This window comes from Naumovozyma castellii, chromosome 3, assembly GCF_000237345.1.
Source record: "Naumovozyma castellii chromosome 3, complete genome".
Classification (NCBI taxonomy): domain Eukaryota; kingdom Fungi; phylum Ascomycota; class Saccharomycetes; order Saccharomycetales; family Saccharomycetaceae; genus Naumovozyma; species Naumovozyma castellii.
In genome coordinates, this window is record NC_016493.1 from 221,782 (window position 1) to 241,063 (window position 19,282).

General features: G+C 36.1%; 12 protein-coding genes across 12 annotated transcripts; 4 read left to right on the forward strand and 8 right to left on the reverse strand.

The window, feature by feature from the left end:
* Positions 1-119: 119 nt before the first annotated feature.
* DAP1 (Dap1p) lies at positions 120-590 on the forward strand (the record flags this gene model as incomplete). Its single annotated transcript, XM_003675428.1, has 1 exon — positions 120-590. The coding sequence occupies one exon, from the start codon at positions 120-122 to the stop codon at positions 588-590; it is 471 nt and encodes a 156-aa protein (XP_003675476.1).
* A 79-nt stretch (positions 591-669) lies between these two features.
* OSW1 (Osw1p) lies at positions 670-1,449 on the reverse strand (the record flags this gene model as incomplete). Its single annotated transcript, XM_003675429.1, has 1 exon — positions 670-1,449. The coding sequence occupies one exon, from the start codon at positions 1,447-1,449 to the stop codon at positions 670-672; it is 780 nt and encodes a 259-aa protein (XP_003675477.1).
* A 409-nt stretch (positions 1,450-1,858) lies between these two features.
* Positions 1,859-3,607, reverse strand: MEX67 (Mex67p; the record flags this gene model as incomplete). Its single annotated transcript, XM_003675430.1, has 1 exon — positions 1,859-3,607. The coding sequence occupies one exon, from the start codon at positions 3,605-3,607 to the stop codon at positions 1,859-1,861; it is 1,749 nt and encodes a 582-aa protein (XP_003675478.1).
* Positions 3,608-4,123: 516 nt separating this feature from the next.
* On the forward strand, positions 4,124-6,133 carry SEC63 (protein-transporting protein SEC63; the record flags this gene model as incomplete). The annotated part of the gene is made up of 1 exon (XM_003675431.1): positions 4,124-6,133. One exon carries the CDS (start codon positions 4,124-4,126, stop codon positions 6,131-6,133), a length of 2,010 nt encoding a protein of 669 aa, XP_003675479.1.
* Positions 6,134-6,199: 66 nt separating this feature from the next.
* Positions 6,200-6,787, reverse strand: NCAS0C01230 (GNAT family N-acetyltransferase; the record flags this gene model as incomplete). The annotated part of the gene is made up of 1 exon (XM_003675432.1): positions 6,200-6,787. The coding sequence occupies one exon, from the start codon at positions 6,785-6,787 to the stop codon at positions 6,200-6,202; it is 588 nt and encodes a 195-aa protein (XP_003675480.1).
* A 54-nt stretch (positions 6,788-6,841) lies between these two features.
* On the forward strand, positions 6,842-8,050 carry MRX4 (Mrx4p; the record flags this gene model as incomplete). Its single annotated transcript, XM_003675433.1, has 1 exon — positions 6,842-8,050. The coding sequence occupies one exon, from the start codon at positions 6,842-6,844 to the stop codon at positions 8,048-8,050; it is 1,209 nt and encodes a 402-aa protein (XP_003675481.1).
* Positions 8,051-8,156: 106 nt separating this feature from the next.
* Positions 8,157-12,578, reverse strand: REV3 (DNA-directed DNA polymerase; the record flags this gene model as incomplete). Its single annotated transcript, XM_003675434.1, has 1 exon — positions 8,157-12,578. The coding sequence occupies one exon, from the start codon at positions 12,576-12,578 to the stop codon at positions 8,157-8,159; it is 4,422 nt and encodes a 1,473-aa protein (XP_003675482.1).
* Positions 12,579-12,760: 182 nt separating this feature from the next.
* On the forward strand, positions 12,761-13,342 carry ATG29 (Atg29p; the record flags this gene model as incomplete). Its single annotated transcript, XM_003675435.1, has 1 exon — positions 12,761-13,342. The coding sequence occupies one exon, from the start codon at positions 12,761-12,763 to the stop codon at positions 13,340-13,342; it is 582 nt and encodes a 193-aa protein (XP_003675483.1).
* SET6 (Set6p) lies at positions 13,319-14,443 on the reverse strand (the record flags this gene model as incomplete). Its single annotated transcript, XM_003675436.1, has 1 exon — positions 13,319-14,443. One exon carries the CDS (start codon positions 14,441-14,443, stop codon positions 13,319-13,321), a length of 1,125 nt encoding a protein of 374 aa, XP_003675484.1.
* A 189-nt stretch (positions 14,444-14,632) lies between these two features.
* Positions 14,633-16,891, reverse strand: MLH3 (mismatch repair protein MLH3; the record flags this gene model as incomplete). Its single annotated transcript, XM_003675437.1, has 1 exon — positions 14,633-16,891. One exon carries the CDS (start codon positions 16,889-16,891, stop codon positions 14,633-14,635), a length of 2,259 nt encoding a protein of 752 aa, XP_003675485.1.
* A 190-nt stretch (positions 16,892-17,081) lies between these two features.
* Positions 17,082-17,738, reverse strand: SVS1 (Svs1p; the record flags this gene model as incomplete). The annotated part of the gene is made up of 1 exon (XM_003675438.1): positions 17,082-17,738. One exon carries the CDS (start codon positions 17,736-17,738, stop codon positions 17,082-17,084), a length of 657 nt encoding a protein of 218 aa, XP_003675486.1.
* Positions 17,739-18,190: 452 nt separating this feature from the next.
* NCAS0C01300 (uncharacterized protein) lies at positions 18,191-19,057 on the reverse strand (the record flags this gene model as incomplete). Its single annotated transcript, XM_003675439.1, has 1 exon — positions 18,191-19,057. One exon carries the CDS (start codon positions 19,055-19,057, stop codon positions 18,191-18,193), a length of 867 nt encoding a protein of 288 aa, XP_003675487.1.
* Between the last annotated feature and the right edge of the window lie 225 nt (positions 19,058-19,282).

The following is a 19,282-nucleotide window of genomic DNA, read 5'->3' on the forward strand; positions in this document are numbered from 1 at the left end:
TGAATGTGTCAATTCATACATTTGCTAAGCATAGTCTTGACTCCCCATCTTCGAGGTTTTAGTTGATAAACAGATCGAGGATACACAAATCAATTACAGCCAGTAACTTAAAAATAACGATGTCTTTCTTTTCGAATATGTTTCTAGGAGGAGTTAGAACAGAGAATGATCCCACGGGGATGAGCGGTTCCAACGGCAACAATAATGATAACCAGAACAATTCAAATAATAATGATGACGAGCCCGTTGTGGCAGGAAAATTCTACCCTCGAACACTTTATAAATTTAATGGACATGATGATGAGAAGATTTTTATTTCTATCCTTGGGAGAGTCTATGATTGTACTCAAGGGAGACAATTTTACGGCCCAAGTGGCCCCTATGCAAATTTTGCTGGACGTGATGCCTCGAGGGGACTAGCTACAAACTCATTCGAACAGGACTGTCTCAGAGATTGGGACCAACCGATGGATCAACTTCAGGATTTGAATCCTGATCAAGTGGAACAATTGAATGATTGGGTTTCGTTTTTCCAAAACAAATATCCATGTATAGGAGAGTTGGTACCGGAACCAGGTGTCAATATATAAACCTATTTACCAAAGTTTAAACAAAAAATTTGAGTGTTCTCTCGATTCTGTTTTTATTTATATAAGTAATAGAAACGGCTCACCAAGTTCGTAAAGTTGAATCCAAAAAAGAAGAATGTGATATAATATCTGAATTCTTAAAGTATGTTATCTTGATAAAGTGTCTCGTATTTTTGTAAATGGGTGGTCCCGGTTTATCGTTTTGAGAAACCTTTGCCAGTTCAGAGTTATTGCCATCCCGTTTACCATTTCGTCGTGATAGTGCTGGATAATCATCCAAACGTATCGTTCTTTCATTATCAAATTGAATTAGTTGTGGTGTAACTCCATCTTCTTGCTCCTTACGCAATCTTGTGCTTTTAATAACATTACTATTATGGAATACCACTCTGACGTCGGCATGGCGATTGGTTAGTTGTTTAATCGATCTGACCGTCTCTGCACATGGATAGAGGGGGTTCATGCTGTCAGAACCAATTCTAGGAACTGGTTTAAAATTTTTATTATCTATATTTTTTAACTTATACCTTCTTCTGCTCAAGAATAACCTTGATTTTTCATTCCTTTGTAACACATTAAGTTGTGGAGAATTAGAACATCCTTCAGGAAAGGAAGCAATCATTAAAGGTTTTTTCTTAGTGTCTTTAGGAATCATATTTGTTGGTATATTGAACATATCTTCGGACCTGAATTCTAGGGTTGGTGATCTTGCTATAAACCTCTTGTATTGGACTCTATGAATTTGATGAATATTCCATCTTTTGCGAAGCCTGTGACACGAATAAAATCTTCTTATTTTAATTACAGTATTAACTATTAAAGACCAGTTAGATTTTCTAGGGGGTGGTTGAGCCCTCATAGTTTTCTTAACCTTAGTTGACCTTTTATCATTGAGTTGCAGTGTATGTCTGGATTTCAATATTTTTTTAAATTTTGTGACAATATGAAAATAGTTTTATTATTCCTTTGAAATTCCATAATTCTTAAATAATTGTAAAAAAATATATAATTGCAAATTCTATAACACTGCTTTTTATTGGATTTAAAAACAGTTGTGTTATTACTCAATTGAACACATTCATGTTTAGGTATTGAATTCTAGTTCCATTGCATTTTGTTGTTTCATTTTCATATTTTACCTGATGAACGATTTTCTTAAAACCAAGAAAATTTGCCAATTTTGAATAAAGTTCACATTCTATATAATATAGTATATGTTTTGGAATGATTTCTACACAACTAACACTATTTAAATATGTTATATTTCTTTATTGAATAAATGCTTCCCTAGGTAGGTTAGTTACACTAGATTGAAATGCCTTCAAAGCAACATCATAATTCCAACCACTTTGTTCTGCTAACATGAATGTATATTCTGCATTCAACTTCGTTTGTAAATGCAATCTATTCAACAATTCTAACTGTACTGGATTCAGACGTGCCTGGACATCAGGTGGTAATTGTAAGGTGGGGGCGAGTGGAATTTGTCCTGGTTGAGGAACCTGTGATGGTGTCATGGAGGCAGGTCCCGCTGGTGGATTAGCCAATGGAGCTCCCGTTGGAGCAACTGCCGGAGCAACTGGCGGTTGTGGTAAACTCCATGCATTGGAACAGTAGGGCCTTATCGTTAACATATCAGAGGCAACAACTACTGAATTATTCATAGGCACAATGACCCAGGTTCTATCAAAGGATTTCTTAGATAATCTATTTGGGACAGAAGAATGACCATGATTAAATCTTCTACTTCTATTTTGTCCTGAACTCTTTGGTTTGCCATTTATGTCTATTTCAGGTTTGGCAGTTTCTTCAAAGAATCCATGCAACGTTATTATAAACCCATTGATTTGAGGGTAAGAGGCGACTTGCATAGAATAATCATTTGGTTTATCATTTAAATGATGTTTGGTCATTGGTATGGACTTGAATAATTTATTCATGGCTTCTGGACCAATGGATAGCCTTTGTTGTATTGTCTTCTCCACTGAAACTTTACAAAGATTACGAGATAGAGATAAATAATAACCAAATGATGGATTAGAATCAACCTCGGTGACAGTAGATGGTGGAACGGAAGTGTCTACTGAAATGGAGAACTGTGATTGTGGAGTGTAAAGACTTAATAGCTGTTCTCTATTTGAATCCCACAGATTAAGGAAATTTGTAACAAAATCAGTGGATGATGAACCTAATGTATCATTTTCGAAAAAAAATGGTTGGATCTTCATGGGTAATGTAAAAATGGCATTTAATTTCTGTTCATCTCTAACCATTACGTTATCGAGGACAACTAATTTAGGAAATAATCTTAGCATCTCTGACTTATACATCTTGTCATTTGTAATTGGATTATTCATCATCAGTAACTCTCTCAATTCTTTAAATTTATTTTTCCAAATTTCTAAAGATTGAAATCTAAATATTTGATTATTGGCCAAACACAAGTTTTTCAAATGTGGAAAAGTTTGAGCCAAAGTTGAGATTGATTTCACGTCTTTAATTTGATTATCAGCTAAATTCAAACTGTCCACTACCAATTGAGTTTCCCTAGAGGCAATCTTCATTAGGGCTGGGAACATTTTGGACTGCACACTGGCACTGGAGAAAAGACCATGACTATTTAATTCGGGATCTGCATATAAATTACCCAAGTTTAACATTTTCGTCTGAGGATCGTATCTTCTAATTAAAGTATTTCTTAGGAACGTGATTGTTTCGGAGGTTGATGAGCCAGAACTTCCATCCATCACTTCAAATTTCAAATTTTGTCCAGAAAATCTAACACCGTTCCACTTCATCAACTTCTCTGCCTCGTCCTTATTGTTAACATATCCTACTAATAGGGGACCTTCCACTTGAGCATTTGTAATTGGAATTCTAGTTGTCCTACTAACAAAGCTGAGTAAGTCTTGCATGGATGCATTTTGCCAATTTCTTACGGACACTTTCACTCTGTTCTGCTGAGCCTGTTGCTGTGCCAGAGCGTTTACGTTGTTAACATTATGGAAATTGTTCATCGTAAATTGTAGTGTAAAAGTGAGACAACAAGGTTTAACTGCGCTATTTTGGATGAGCAAAATAGAATTCTCTTATTCTGTAACCACGGATATCTCAACGGCGTTAGTGCAAGCTCAATGAAAAGAGTTCACCAATTTACTCTCTAGTTCATCTCTTATTCACTCTTCATCTTTCATCTTTCAATGAAATTTCAAGCAAAAAAAAATTAAAAAATCACGTGATTCCAGTAGGGTTAAAAAATTAAAAACAAGGGCTACAAATAATAGGGCTAACTAGGGCTATATATAAAGACTGGGTAAGTTGAAATATTTTTTCGTTGACTGACAGCTAACCCAAATAAATATTGTCTTGTCGTTCAATTGGAATGTGGTAGTGATGTTGCATTGTAGTCGCGATTCTTACGTGTCATCCAAAAATCCGACCAGCAGCTCGAGAGTGAAAGTATCCATTACGACTTCTCCGTGCTTACTTCAATTCACTTCAAATAAAGCTCTCATACTCAAAGGAAGCTTACAATGGCGTTGAATTACGATTACGATGAAGGTAGTGAAACATGGCCCTTCTTTTTGCTGACCGTCATATTAATGGGTCTTATACCATTAACTATCATGCAATTATACAGATTGATTTTTGCAAATGATTCATTGGAGACAAAGGAAGAACTACAAGAAGATGAACTATATGCAAAATTAGGTAAATTGGACACGAAACAAGAAATTTTGGAATTCCGCATGAAATACGATAATAAGAATCAAATTTCCAAAGTATTCAATTGGAGAAATCTAATTGTTATTGTTGGATGGGCATTTGTAGCATTGTTGGTTCAAAGAATTAGTAATAACGATGCCATTAAACAAGCTGCAGTTGGTATTTTTGATCCTTATGAATTATTGGGTATATCTGTAAGCGCATCTGATAGAGATATTAAATCAGCATACAGAAAACTTTCGGTGAAATTTCATCCAGATAAGTTGTCAAAAGATCTCTCTCAAGAGGAAAGAACTTCCATGGAAGAGAAATATGTTCAAATCACAAAAGCTTATGAAGCACTTACAGATGAAGTCATTAAGGAAAATTTCTTGAAATATGGTCATCCTGATGGTCCTCAATCAATGTCCCATGGTATTGCACTTCCAAAATTCCTTGTGGAAGGTTCTGCTTCTCCTTTGTTAATTTTGTTTTACGTGGCTCTATTAGGTATTATATTACCTTATTTAGTCGGTAAATGGTGGACTAAAACTCAATCATACACTAAAAAGGGAATTCATACCAAGACGGCATCCTATTTTGTCGATAGGCTGGTTAATTATAAGCCCTCTGAAATTGTCACTGTAGATTTGATCATTAAGTGGTTATCCCACGCTGAAGAATTTAAATTATTTTATCCAGATTTGACACCAGCAGATTTCGAAGAATTACTACATGATCATATTAATAGAATCAATAGCAATGAGAAGGGACCCAATAGAAATGTTGTGAAGTTTAGAATTGTGGCCAAATGTCACTCTATATTGTTGGGGTTTTTGGATATCGCCGCTGGATTTAGGAATCTTGACGTTGCCAATTATGCGTTGGATACTTTTAAGTGTATTGTGCAAGCTGTGCCAAATTCTCCAAAGGCACAAATCCTACAATTACCAAATGTAAATAAAGAACAATTTGAAAATGGCTCAGTTGATGATATCTACACCCTAGGCAAGTTATTCACTTTCGATGACGAGAAAATAGGTAAGATTCTTGGAATTAAAGATAAGAAGCAATTGGATCATACGTTATCAGTAGCCTCTAATATCCCACATATAAGATTAATCAAAGCAGATTTTGTTGTTCCTGGTGAAACTCAAGTGACTCCATTATCTACTCCTCATATTTCCTTAAAAGTTTTAATCCGTTCCGCCAAACACAAGATTATTCAAACTGAACATATTCCAGAATCAATGTTGGCAGAATCACAAGATTTTGAGCACATGAGGGATCCCTTTGCAATGGTTAATGAACAACCTTTGATTCCATATTCTTATGCTCCATTCTTCCCAACTATGAGACGTTCTGCATGGTGTTGTCTTGTTTCCTTGCAAAAAGATAATAAATTAATTCAAACTCCAGTGATGGTCAATAGGTTATCATTCCAAAACTTATCCAAGAGTTTTGATAAAAGACAAGTTAAGATGATTGGTAAAGATATTGAAGGATTCAAACCTGAAGATTGGGTAATTGGTACAATAAAGATTCCACTGGGACAACCTGCACCTCAACAAACTGGAACTGTATTCTTCAGAGTTGTCGTAAAGTCTACTGATTATTTTGGATCCGATTTAGATTTCACTATGGCAATGCATGTTAAAGAATATTCCGAAAATGAGGTTGATAAACTACTAAATGAAGGCACAGATATCTACAGTGATGACAGTGAAGAAGAAGACGAAGAATTAGAAGAGGAAGAGGATGAAGATAGCGACAGTGATTACACCGATATAGATACAGACACAGAAGTAGAGGAAGATGCTGCAGAAGATGAGAAATGATTAGTATTCTTCATAAAGATGTAAATTAAATATTATACAAAGTTTAAAAATCCAACATGATAAATCTCATTGGATATTCTTCACCATTATGACTGCATTACCTGGTTGGTTATCAATTTTATAATAATGTGTCAATTCAGCACCTACTTGTCGAAATCCATTAGAAAAATACCATTTAATGGCTCTCTTATTATTAGTGGAAACATGAACAATTATATTGTGAAGAAAATAATTTTGACATTCATCTTCAATGAACTTTAACAAGAGCTTGCCAAGTCGATGAGACCGCCATTCTTTTGCGACTACAAGTGTTTCTATGTAAATACCTCTTGGTAGTACTGTACCGTTAACCCCTAAGAGTAATTTGGCTTTAACGGCACCAGCAACCGCATCATCTACTACACATATTCTAGTTAAGTACACGTCGTTATTGTTTCCTGGGAGTGCTTCCTGGAAGAAACTTAATGGGTAGCTTATAGGTAGGTTTTCGTTAGTGATATCCTGTAACAATTTCACATTATTTATATCAACTTTGGTTAATCTTGCCCAAATCTTTTTCCTGGTAGGCTCATCATCATTCATCTGTGGATTGACTTCTTCTTGTCTGAAGAGTTTATAGACATCAAGGGTTTCCTCGGGGTGCTTAGAAAACATAATCTATCAGAAGCTTAAGTACAATTAAGAGGGTCTCGGAACAAGTAATGGGAGATGTATCATAAAGTATTGCAACCGAGGACTATCAGATATGGATTTCAGTTTAGGGGCATTTCTAACAGAGCTGCCAAAAGCTTACAATGGTCTTCAATCTTAGATCCTAAAACTAATGAGAATGTTGCCCTATCACAACTAAAGAAAAATATATCTAAGTTGGCTGAAAACAGCAACAGTAATGTACTCAATGCAGCAGCTAATGCTATCCTCGAGAAACTGTTCCAAGTTGCTGAGAAGAAGTTAAAAATACAAAAATGTTCAGTTAAGGACCTTCGTACGTTTATACTACAGAGAAGGATCAATAATAACGATTTACATTTGGCTCTCAAGGAGCTAACAAGTCAAAAGCTCCCAGTAAACGTATCAGTACCTAATAAGGTTTCCCAGAATATTGCTACTGACATAAGGACAAAGAGGGACCAACTTTCGTTAGTCTTTCATCCTCATGATGCCGATCATTTGGAGAGTATCATAAAAACATTATTACAATATAATATGTCTGAAGAGGAATTGTATCAGTTAGTGAACCTGATCTTGAAAGAAAAGCCACTACTTAACACAGGTAAGGGTCTTGGTAAGATGCCCCGAAACAGCATCAACATCAATGATTTAAAACACTATTTAGACAAACTTCGAAACCAAGAAAACCAAAGAAATGCAATGAAAAAAATAGAAAAGAAAAGATACAATTGGATGCAAGCCAGAGATGACCTAAAATTTTCTAATTCTGAGCTCCTTTTTCCAAAAGAGAAAAGACGTCGGGGTTTCGTTCAAAGAATGATACAACGATACTCCACGCCACTTGGTGTTAGCGAAGCAATAGCACATACCAGGCTTAGTAATGGCGAACCTAAGGACTTTATGATCTTCAATATCGGTGATCATTCGAAGACAGTAAATTCTGTGAGAATAAATGACTCTATCTTTAATGTGAATTACCAGGACTTGTATGGGGTTATAAATTCTTCTATTCTTCCGCCGGATGAGACACTTTCAATAATTAATGACTTGGCTACAGAAAATTGGAAGCTTGTGGGTACCTTTTACGATGATAGTCAACAACTGATATTTCAGAGGAAAAAGGACCCTACAGATCAGGATATGAAATTTAACAAGATAACAGTTTCTTGGGGAATACTTGCATTGGTAATGCTCGCTGGAGGCTCATACTATTCAACCAGAAGACCTGCAACCGAGAAAACGTAGGAGCTGGAAAGCAATTGAAATATAATCAACTTGTAAATATTAACGACTATATACTAACGTTACTTATAAGTTTAACTTTGAAACTCATATCTACCTCAATAAAACATTACCACTCGTCCAAACGTTCAAGGGTCCTAACTCTTTCCTTTCCTTCCGAACTTTGGAGGTACTTTAAGGATTTGAATTTTGAATAAAATATAGGACAGTCATAGGAATTACAATGAGTTGAAATTTCTGCTCCAATCAACCCCGCATCCTTGTTGTAGCGGTAGGAGCAAGTTTGACAAATTAGTTTGAGCTTCTCTAATTCAAACTGTCTTTGTAAGTCTTGATAAAGAAGATCTGATGTCGTTTCAAGCGGATGCGAAAGGCAGTTATCACAAAGAACATTATCATCAATTTTGTTATAGGGTTCTTTACAATGAGAACATAATAATAGATTTCCAATTTTTTCAATTTTCTTATTATTTACAGTCGAATGGGCCTTTTTATATTTTTTAAGCTCGTATGCCCACTCAGAAACGTCTATTCCAATAACATTAAATAACCTCGAGAGCGGTGGTACCAAGGTTTTAGTTATATAATACTCTGAATCTAATTCCAAATCGGGATTGGCGAAGAATTCTAAGGGTGAAATGCTCCGTTCTCTTAATATTTGACCTGATTTCCCTTTCACAACCAGATATGGAACTCGCTCTTTATATTGTGGTTCGGCTCTATGATCATTTTCCATAAGTTTAGTGGCTACAACAGCTCCAGCTGGTGCAGTTTTGTCACTTTTATATGTACCAAGTTTAACTTCTTTTGCAAAGCAAAAGTCTTGAACAGACACTCTACCCTCTTGAACCTTTGTAAACTGGCTCTGTACATACCTTTTAACTTGCGATATATCTTTGGAATCAAATAATATTTTCAAAGCTTTTTCAGTAATCTTTTGTTGGGCTGGATGTCCATCTCTTCGAACCGTTTCAATACCTTTGGCATCAAAATATGGAACTGTCTGGCCTACATTTTCATATGAATAGCCAACATAACGCTTCTTACTCACCAAAATACAGGGGTGGTATACTTTTTCAAACTTAAGGAAGACAGGTTTAGGATTCCTTTTAGTAACGGCTACTGCCATTTCGTTACCAAATTTGAACGCTTCCTCTTTCGTCTTTCCTGGTAAATATACAAACAAACTATCGGTGTCACCATATACTACTTTTGCCCCCCAATCTTCATTACTCTCTATAATCGATATTGCCTTTTCTAATGTTTCTCTACCAGTTTGAACTACACTATCAGCAAGATCAGAGCATGGCATTCTACCAGAAAATGATGCTGATGTATAGCCATATGTTACATTTGCCAAAAGTTTTAATGCAAGCTGTTTATTGTTTAAGACTCTTCTAAGGCGTTCATTGCCTTTCCCTAATTCAGATATTGTCTTCTTTACCATCACTCTAATATCTAATATTTCTGTTAGCATCTTCGCTAGCGTTGATTTGCGAACTGTAGACTTAGCGTAGACAACACCATTTGGGGCAATTGTGACATCGTTCTCTAAAAGCCTCAAAAGATTCTTCTCCAGACTAAAAGTAGCAACACCAAGTTCGTTTCCATGCGTGGTTAAGTTTCTTACCCTTCCTATCATAGTCGAATAACAATAATTATAAGCAATCATTATGGATGGGTATAGAGATTGAAAATCAAGAACAATCAATGGACTTTTATAAAAGGCAGACTCAGGCTCCATAACCAGTGGCACACATTCCAGAGCCTTTTGTCTTCTCACCTGTTTCTTACTAGCTGAGATCAATACATAACTCTCTGATTTGCATATACGGATTAGAAATGACTCAACTTTAAATTGAGATCCTCTATAAAAAACAGAGTGGAAATCGATACCAATCAAGCGCGCCTGCTCCATTGTCTTTCCAATGAATTCTTGCTTTTGGAGTAATCGAACATTCATGCGTGCCCTTGTCAACCAGTAAAATATCACCGTCTTCAAGCCGCATAAATTTCCAGTGTCAGTCCACAATTTAGTCAGTGTATCAAACGAAAAATGGGGGAGTCTTTCATGAAGAACATTGTAAACAATATTCTCAATTGTGTATTGCGTTAGATTCAATTCAGACCGCAACACTCTCCAAATGTTGATAACATGTCTACCAGTAATCTGGGTTCCAGAAGAATGCGTATAACCCCACACGTCCTTCGACTTATTTTTCCATCTTTCGTTAACCCTTGCAATTTCTACTGCAATGTCAAATTTATGAATAATTCTACACCTTTCAATTATATAACCCCATGAAGACATATGCACCTCGAAACCAGATAAAATGTCAGGGTCAAACAATAAGATCAAATCTGTTAATGCATCAAACATGTCGAACTCTGTCTCAAAAAATGCTACTGAGACTGGACTAGCTGCACGTTCAAACTTCTCTTCATATGGGGAAGAACCTTCTTTGTTAAGAGCCATTATTCCCTCCTTTGCAATACTGAGATCAAAGGGAAATGTTTCTTCTTCAATACACCAGACTATCATGTTTACCTCGTCTTCTTTTGGATCAGGTCGCTTCCCATTTCTGCAATTAACATGAATCTCAAGCGTAAAATGAGTCAATGTGTCATGGATCTTGCCCTTCTTTTTCTTTGTTGAAGAGTCACTTGGAAACTTATACAGAAAAGGATATTTTGGGGAGGATCTTTCAATTTGAGATTTGTAATTCTTAACTGGGACGTTGTTCTTGAATGAATTTTCAATTGTATTGTATGTTGGAGGTCTTTTAACATATTTCCATTCTGAAAAGAGAGAAGTTCTTACTTTTTCTTCAAATACAACAGATTCATCTGAAAAGTTCAGTGAAATTCGATTACTTAAATGTCTTGAAGGTATTTCAAATATTTTACCCGAGTATATATATGGTTTTTCATTAAGATCAACTGGGTTTGAAAAATATGGATCCGAGTAATTGACAATTGGAAAACCTTTATCTTGCAGGTCTTCCAAGAGGAGAACACTATCCACTGGAGGCTTTTTGTACAAATATGAGTCAGAACCAACAGGAATACTTAGTTTGTTATCTGATACCTTTGAGTAATGTGTATGTGAAATGTTAAACCTAGTTTTTTTTCTTTTCGCCATCATCTGTGTCAAATGGAGGTCCATTGATGGTTGTGGTTGACTTTTTCCCAAACCAGCTGAAATTGGTTCTATCTGCTTTAAAGGCGAGGAAAACTCCTCATGCAGTTGGTCAGCTTCATCATCAGTTATATTTAATAGACTATATTCCTCAAACGCAGTGTTAATAACGTCAGAATTTTTGTTTTTGGATCCCGTACCGCTCTGATGCCCTCCCAGAGACAAGGGCACCGGCCACAACTGGGAGAGCATCTCATGTGGCCTACGTACTCTATCAATTTTAGAATTGTTCTGAACAAATGTTTCAAATTTTGGGAACTTACCATCCAATGAGATTTGCCTTTTCTTTGCTTCTTCGTAAAATTTTCTAAAATCTTCGCTTGACTGCCATTCTGTATCTACATCTACCCTTTCAATATCTTTCAATGGTTTGTATTCTTGAAGAGACAACAATTGACGTTGTTCTTGCAATTCTTTCGTCATTTGTCGAGTTGATGTGACATATGGACCCTTAAGAATAGACGACAAGTCCTGTATTTTCTCAATAAAATCATGATGAATATCTCTGAATTTCATAAAATGGATGTTCTGAATGAATTGAGGAAGAACGTCGATTTCCAATAATCCGTTACCCATTCTGGGAAATGCCTTGGATTCCAAGACGTTCTGATCTTGCTCATTAAATTGATTCAAAACTTTTTTTAGATCCTCATCCTGCATTAGATTATCAATTCCTAAAATGTTATTTAAAACTGGTTTCCTAAAGTAACATTTTTCCAATTTAATCCAATCGCATCCAAATAAATTAAAATCAGCTGAGAATTGAAGCAAATAAGGTATATGAGCTTCATAAACTTCGTTGTGCGCTAAGTTTAAGTTTCCATCTCTTAATAGATCTGCTATTCGGTTAACAAACGATGGATTCAATATAGATATTTTGTAAAAAAGCGTCCAACCAACGTGAAAGGCATAAAATGGTACAGCTTTGGTAACGGAAACGTTCGCTATATATTCCAAACTTGAAGCATTTGATGCTGATTGTTGATTATTTTTTCTGTTTTTCATAGATGCACTGATCTGTTTCTCTAACAATTCTTGCAATTGTGCACATTTCTGATTCATTATCGCATTTGAATCTGACACTTCTCCATTATACTGAACGAAGATATAAGGTAATACGCCATGAATATGGCACAGTACTTGGTGTCCAGATGGTAGGGATCCATATATTCTTATGACTGGTACCCGAATATATTGATTCATGGGTAAACTGATCCCATGTGCCCTATCTAATGGCGTTGGTTTTGACATGTAAAAATCATAGTTGTTCAGCTGAATATTGAGTTGCTCATTTGACAATGATGAGCCCATACTGGATATATTCTCAGACATCTTTGCTTCATTTTCACAAGCACGTTATGTGTTTTCTTAATGTGCTTCCAGTTCAATGTAGTGTTTAGTTAACCAATTGCTTATTAAGATTTTTTTGAATTCGTATTGAGATCGACTGCTTTCTATCCTACAAGAAACTGACAACCAACAAATAGAAACAATATTAAAGAAACGATTTACTTATGAATAACACAAACACAATTGTGTATGTGAAAGTAAGAGGGAAAAAACCTGCAGGTTTTATAGATCCACCAAACTTTGTATGGGATCAAAATAAGGAGAAGAAATTGTGGAGCATTATCTCCAAGTTAGATTCTCAGAGAAATGAGATTGATTGGAAACTAATATCAGAAACGCTGAATGCACCTGATTATTTTCTAAAGAAGAGAAGTTATAAACTATTTGCTAAACATTTGGAACTCTTACAAAAACAAATTGATAGAAAGGAGTTAGAAGATGGGAGTAGTAATGGAGATTTACAAAAGCTACCCAATTACATATCTAGTCTGGAGGAAGATAAGAAAACAATTGTGAGTACAAATGCTACAGATAATAATGATCAAATAAATAATATACCCGAGAATAAAGAACATGACGATGAAAATGTCCTGGAGCAGCTACAAGCATCCAAAATTATGGGGTTTAAAAGACCATCAAGCTCAGCTAAAGATGATAATAACGGTAGTGATAGTGAAATATCTTCGAATCTAAGTGTAAGCAAGTCTGCCCTGGAGGAAGCCCTAATGGATAAGTTGCATTTCTAACTTGCATCGATCACATTGACAATCAAAGAACCAACTATCATGAAGAAACTTTCTTCTTTCTTTAACGGGCAAGCTGAGGACACCAGAATAATCTATATCCAATTCTGAACCAACATCAATGTCTCTATTTAACGTAAAAAACATTGTTCTGCCTTTACGTGTCTTTGTTAAATTAGGATCGCAAGAATGGTTGAAATATGATGCTCTTGGAAATATCCAATAACCGAAGTATTCTCTACTATCTGAGGACTCACCAACTTCCCAGATTCCAAATGCATTCCCATATTCCGAACCTAATATATGTCTAAAGGAAGTAACACTAAACCTATCTCTAAGGAAACTAGGTAATAGAATATACAAAGTCTTAAACACTAGTATTTGAAAATGCAACAAAATAGGGAACCTTTCCATCTTACTTACTTCATTAGATTGTAAGCTATAAAAAGATTTAAAGTTTATTGAGTTCTGATCCATATATTTTAGACGGAATAAAGTTTCACAAACAAAACGTGCACAACAATATTCATCTTCGGATATTACTGGAAGCCTGTTTGATCTTTTAGTAAGTTTCAACTTATCGATACTCGGTATCCAGTCATTAATGATTTGATCCCATTTCTCCTGTATTAGGTCTTTGGATATTTTAACGTGATTTAGTTCATCTTCCCTTGAATCGTCAGGGTTGACTCTTTTCTGCATACTATGGAAGTGGTTCAGCAGTAACTCATAACATTCTATCAATTCAATTATATGAGGCTGTGACAAAAATTCATCACGACAAATTTCCGAGCAAAACCATAATCCAGCTCCTTGGAATTTTTTCCAATTAATTAGTTTATTGTCATTATTTTTTATCAGTTGTTTCAAAAGGGCATATGTGATCTTATGCTTTAAGGTAACACCGTTATGATAGGAATAGCAGAAATGACAGACTTCCTTTCTAAATTCATAAGATATCGATGTGCCAGTATTATCATCAGCTTCCAGTATAACAGATCCTTTTTTTAAAGACTGCTTACTGAAACAAGCTCGTCCACCCCAAGTGGTTTGTCTGACATCAAAAAGTGGTGATATTTGCTCGAAGCTTTCGGTGACAGTCATATTTGATATATCTGGTTATGCTGTTCACTACGATATAGACCAGAATTTAAGAGATTTAAGCAATATGTGCTGTTAAAATCTGCAAATAAAAATTGCCGCGCTGCAAAAATAAATAAATATTTATTTGCCGGTTACCATAGGAAACGAGATGTAAAATGCAATATGAATATAAATTATATATAGATCGAGTTATATATCGTAATCTGAAAGGGCTCCATTTAAAGTACAGATATCTTTATCATATGAATCTGATCCAGGTCTTAGTTTTGTTAATGGGATTACAGATGGTCGACCATGTGCACATTGGAATGGGACTTTACATTCGGATAATTTCTTTATCAAAATAGTGCACTCCTGTTGGGTCAATTTATCCCCAAACATTATTGCTGATCGACATGCCTTACTATTAAATATTTCTTGGAAAACTTTGGGGATGCAGTTTATATATTTCCACCAATCAAACTTGGAGATATTCGTCTCGTTCGTACTCCTGTCCTTCCTGTTAAGTTTTAATCTCTTGAAGTTTTGCAAGTCATAAACATGCTGCAATAGAACTTTCTTCAAGTAATATATATCTCCGTTCGCTTTTGAGTTTAATAGAGTGGGTAGTGATTGGAGCATCAGGATATCTCGACCTGAAAAATTCTGGCTTACTTGATAAACGATCCCCCATTCCTGAAATTCAGTCCTAAATGCTTCGAATAATGCTCTCTCATTGAAATTAACGTCGATTTCTATACCCCAAAGTGGTTGTGATGAAATTGTTCCATTTATCACATCTTGAAAGAAATCTTTTAAATAACTTTCCAACTTGATTCTTTCATCACAGGCATGCTGATCCACAATCAAGAGTACAGATTCTCTATCTTGCGAGGAAGCGGTCTTTAATAAGATAAATTTGTCATCAACTTGATTAATAATTGTACAGTCTTTCAAAATAGAACTGGTTAACTGATATGCCATCAAATCACTTTCAATTAAACCTTTATTAGGTGAATTAGATATGACATTCGGAATATCAAGCCAACAATCATTAGTGGAAATGGGAGTTTTCAATCGGCGTTTATTCGGAGATTTTTGGTTGTTTGATGATAAGGGTCTTGGAAGGCGTTTGATTGCCTTCTTAGTAACCTTGTTTGGTGATCTTAAAATGGGATTTATAGTTTCTGTTGGATCTTTATGAATATATTTTGCCATCTTAATTTTTGAATCAAATCCTGATTTGCTTGTCAATAGCGAATTTGATTTGGTCGAGAATTCATGTGCCATTGAACGTGGTATTTGGATTTGTTCCTGTTCTTGTTCTTCCTTATTCACTGCCGTTTCAGGAACTGAATATCCTTCCGATTTCAGAAATAATGTAACAATCTTCTTTATCATTGGATCAATCACTTCATGAAGAGTTGGTCGTATTATATCTTTTGATGGGCTTTGAATCAAATCATCGATGTTCGATGTACACTCTACATCTATTATAAACACTGGGTAAGCGTTATATGGTTTTCCAACACTTTTTATGGATGGCTCGGTTATGCTGCTACTGCCAAAAGCTACCTGTCGGAAAAGTGACTTAATTTCTTTCAATATTGTTGAATTTATATATTTTCTCCTGTTAATGAAAAGAAATTGAAAGTCTTTTAGTCTTACGGGAAATTTAGAAATAGCTGCTGTAACTAAAACACCTTTGCCTTTAAGTCGTATTGCTTTCATTGTATTGGCTGGAATTACGGGCCCAAACACATTCCGGAACACGTAAGAATATAAGTCAGCCCCTTCTAGCCATACTGATCTGAGAGTGTAGTTCAGAAGCATATTCCTTCTACCATATTCATCTGTATACTCCATTTTCATTTTGATATGTGGATTATGAATCAGTAACTGGAGGAGGTCCTCTCTGACAGTATTATAACTCTTATACTTAGGCTCTTGCATAAATATCTTCCTTCTCACTGGCAAATTATAGAGTATATGGCCTACGGACATTAGTGTTCCTTGTCCATCGCTTGGGAACCCATGTAACTTTTTACCATCTGTCCTAGTCTTACTGTCTAACAGGCAAGCTTCCGAATCCGGCAGCTTCAACCAAGAAGAATTGTAATTTTTCACTTTCGTTATAATAGTTATCTTTGAGACTTCAGAAATGGAGTGAAGAGCATTGCCTCTAAACCCATACGTCTTAACGTTCTTAATCTGATTCCAGCGCTTCAATTTTGACGTTACGTTGGGACGTCCTATAAGATCCAGCTCAGCAGGAAGTAAACCAATACCGTTATCTATAACTACGAAGTGCATCGAGTACAGATTCAGCTGGATGGTGATCGTGGTAGCTTTGGCATCGATGGAGTTTTGAACTACTTCTTTCAGGGCAGAAGTGATGGATACAACATGAGTCTGAGAGTTTAGTCTTTCGGAAAGTGTTGGTGGTAGTGGTTCAATACGGTTTGACATCTGAAGGGATGTGGCACCAAGGGCCTGTGTCCTTTCTGTGTGATGGATTCGTTCAGTTGTCTTTGTGAAGCTGTTTTTATTTTCAAAATGTGGAAATTAATATTTAAGCGCGGTGATAGTATTGTATGCAGTTTTAGGTATGTAAGTAAGGATGTATTTATCTAGTTATATTTGTTTGTATAAGAGTAGTTCAATAGTAAGTTGAGGTACCGTTAACTGTAGAGTTAGAGGAGGTTGAGTTGAAACCTGAAAAACTGGCTGTGACGGTGACGTATTGTGTTACTGGATCCTGCGTTTCAGTGACCACTTGGGTGACTGGATCCTGCGTTATGGTTACATATTGCGTGGCAGGGGTACATTGAGCAGCAGCACCTGAATTGTTGGAGGAGTCATCTGCGGCAGCGTTCTTATTTTCCAAGTTGGCATTGGCAGCTGCCGTACTGGAAGGAATTGAAGAAATTTCGGTACCGTAGAAGTTAGATAACGTGATTCTTAAGGTAGAAGTGATCGTAGTGACATAAGTAGTTTGGGAGTCTGAAATGGTTTCAGCAACTTGAGCAACTTCATTGGATACTGCAGGAGTCAATGTCGTTGTTCTAGCTGTGGCAGTAGCAGCTGCTGAAGGAGTGTACCATACGGTAGCATAGACTGTAGAGGTGACAAAGAAAGTGGTAGTGTCATCACTGTATGTGTACGTGCTTAAAACAGGTTGTACAGAGTATGTTGGTTGTAATGTAACAGTAGTAGCTTTTGAAGTGGTAGTGTCAGCAGCAATAGATGAGTTAGTGTATTGCCTGGCGAGGGCAGATGTTGCAATAAAGAGCGGTAATATTATGGATGAGAGCATAGTTTATCGGTGCGTTGTTAACGAAAGTACAGTTTAGAAGTTTGGGGTTGCGAGATTGTGGGGAGAGTGTACCTTAACAGCCAGAAGTTAGCATCCTGGGGCCACCAACAGCGTCGTTTATATAGAATGTATCCCAATGGTGGATAAATTATAGATGGATTAATTTCTGACGCGAAAAGCGCGAAAGCGCGAAAACGTCTCGTATTGCAATGGCAATTAATCCAAAGAGGAAAAATCAAATCGCGAATTGGATTCACCAAAATGTCTCAACTCAACTTGTGTAAAGTTTCAAATCATGAATGCATTAGGTGCTACTCTTGTCTTGGCTTGCTTTTGACGTGGATTGGGTTTACATCTCTTCTGAGCCTCCTCTGAGCCTCCTCTGAGCCTCGTTTTTTATCTTCTTGAGATATACTAGAGCGTACAAAGAATGCTAGAGCTCGGAATCTCTATCAAAGGATGCTACCGTATTGCTTCGAACGGCCTCTTCTGAAGAGAGACCAATGCTTATGGGTATCTGAATCATCGTCAGAGTAACTCTCAGACTCGAAGTTTTGTACGTTCTCCAAATTGAGATGGTCTGTCGGTAATTTGATAATGTTATCCACACAGAAATATTGGAAACAATTCAACAATACGGGGCAAACAAACATGACTAAGAAAACCTGGAAATTAGGCCATGGGTCAGACCAGCCGAGTATAATCTCAGCAAACCAATATGCAAAATCCTCAAAATAATTCAGAATGAGAAATACTATAACCTTCATTATACTCAATCCACCAACAAACACCAACAATTGTTTCAAAAAAGCTTCAAATTTAGGTTCGTGTGTACTCATTAAGTTGTCTTCCTCCTCATCATTTGTTAAGGCTGGGAAATAATTCCCACTTTGTACATTTTCCACTTTAAATCGAAGCAGTATCTTTTCAATGAAATTCAATGCCCCCCAAAGTATAGGGATCCCTATCGTAGTATCCAATAATAAGTTGAGGAAATACCAATCACATTGATCGTCATCATCGTCATTGTCACTGTCATCCCCCCGAATTACCATAAGGACTTTTAAAAGGTTCCTTCTCTTCTTTATCACACTAATAAATATATTCAGTAGGTGGATTCCCAGGGATCCAGTAATTTGTTTCCCCGTATCGTAAACCCACACTATCATTTTACGTCTCGGATGCTCATAATTACGTTTCAATAAAAGCATCATAATGGCAGCCACACCCATTAAAAATTGAATGAATAATGACACGGGACCCAACAGTTGACAAGTTTCTCCACGTGTCGGCTTTTGAATCATTCCTTGGGAACTCATTGTCACCTTAATAACTCTCTTCTAGTACGTTACTTGACTAATTAATAGAACTTTCTTCCTTGTCTTTGTAAAACATTTTTTGAATGCTTACTCACCGCGCCATTTTTCATTATTTAATGGATAAACTGTTGAATAAGGCAACAAACTACCAAGACAATATGGCTATTATAATTATATTCGGGAATGTTTTCTTTTGTATATGGTATGATATATATATATATATGG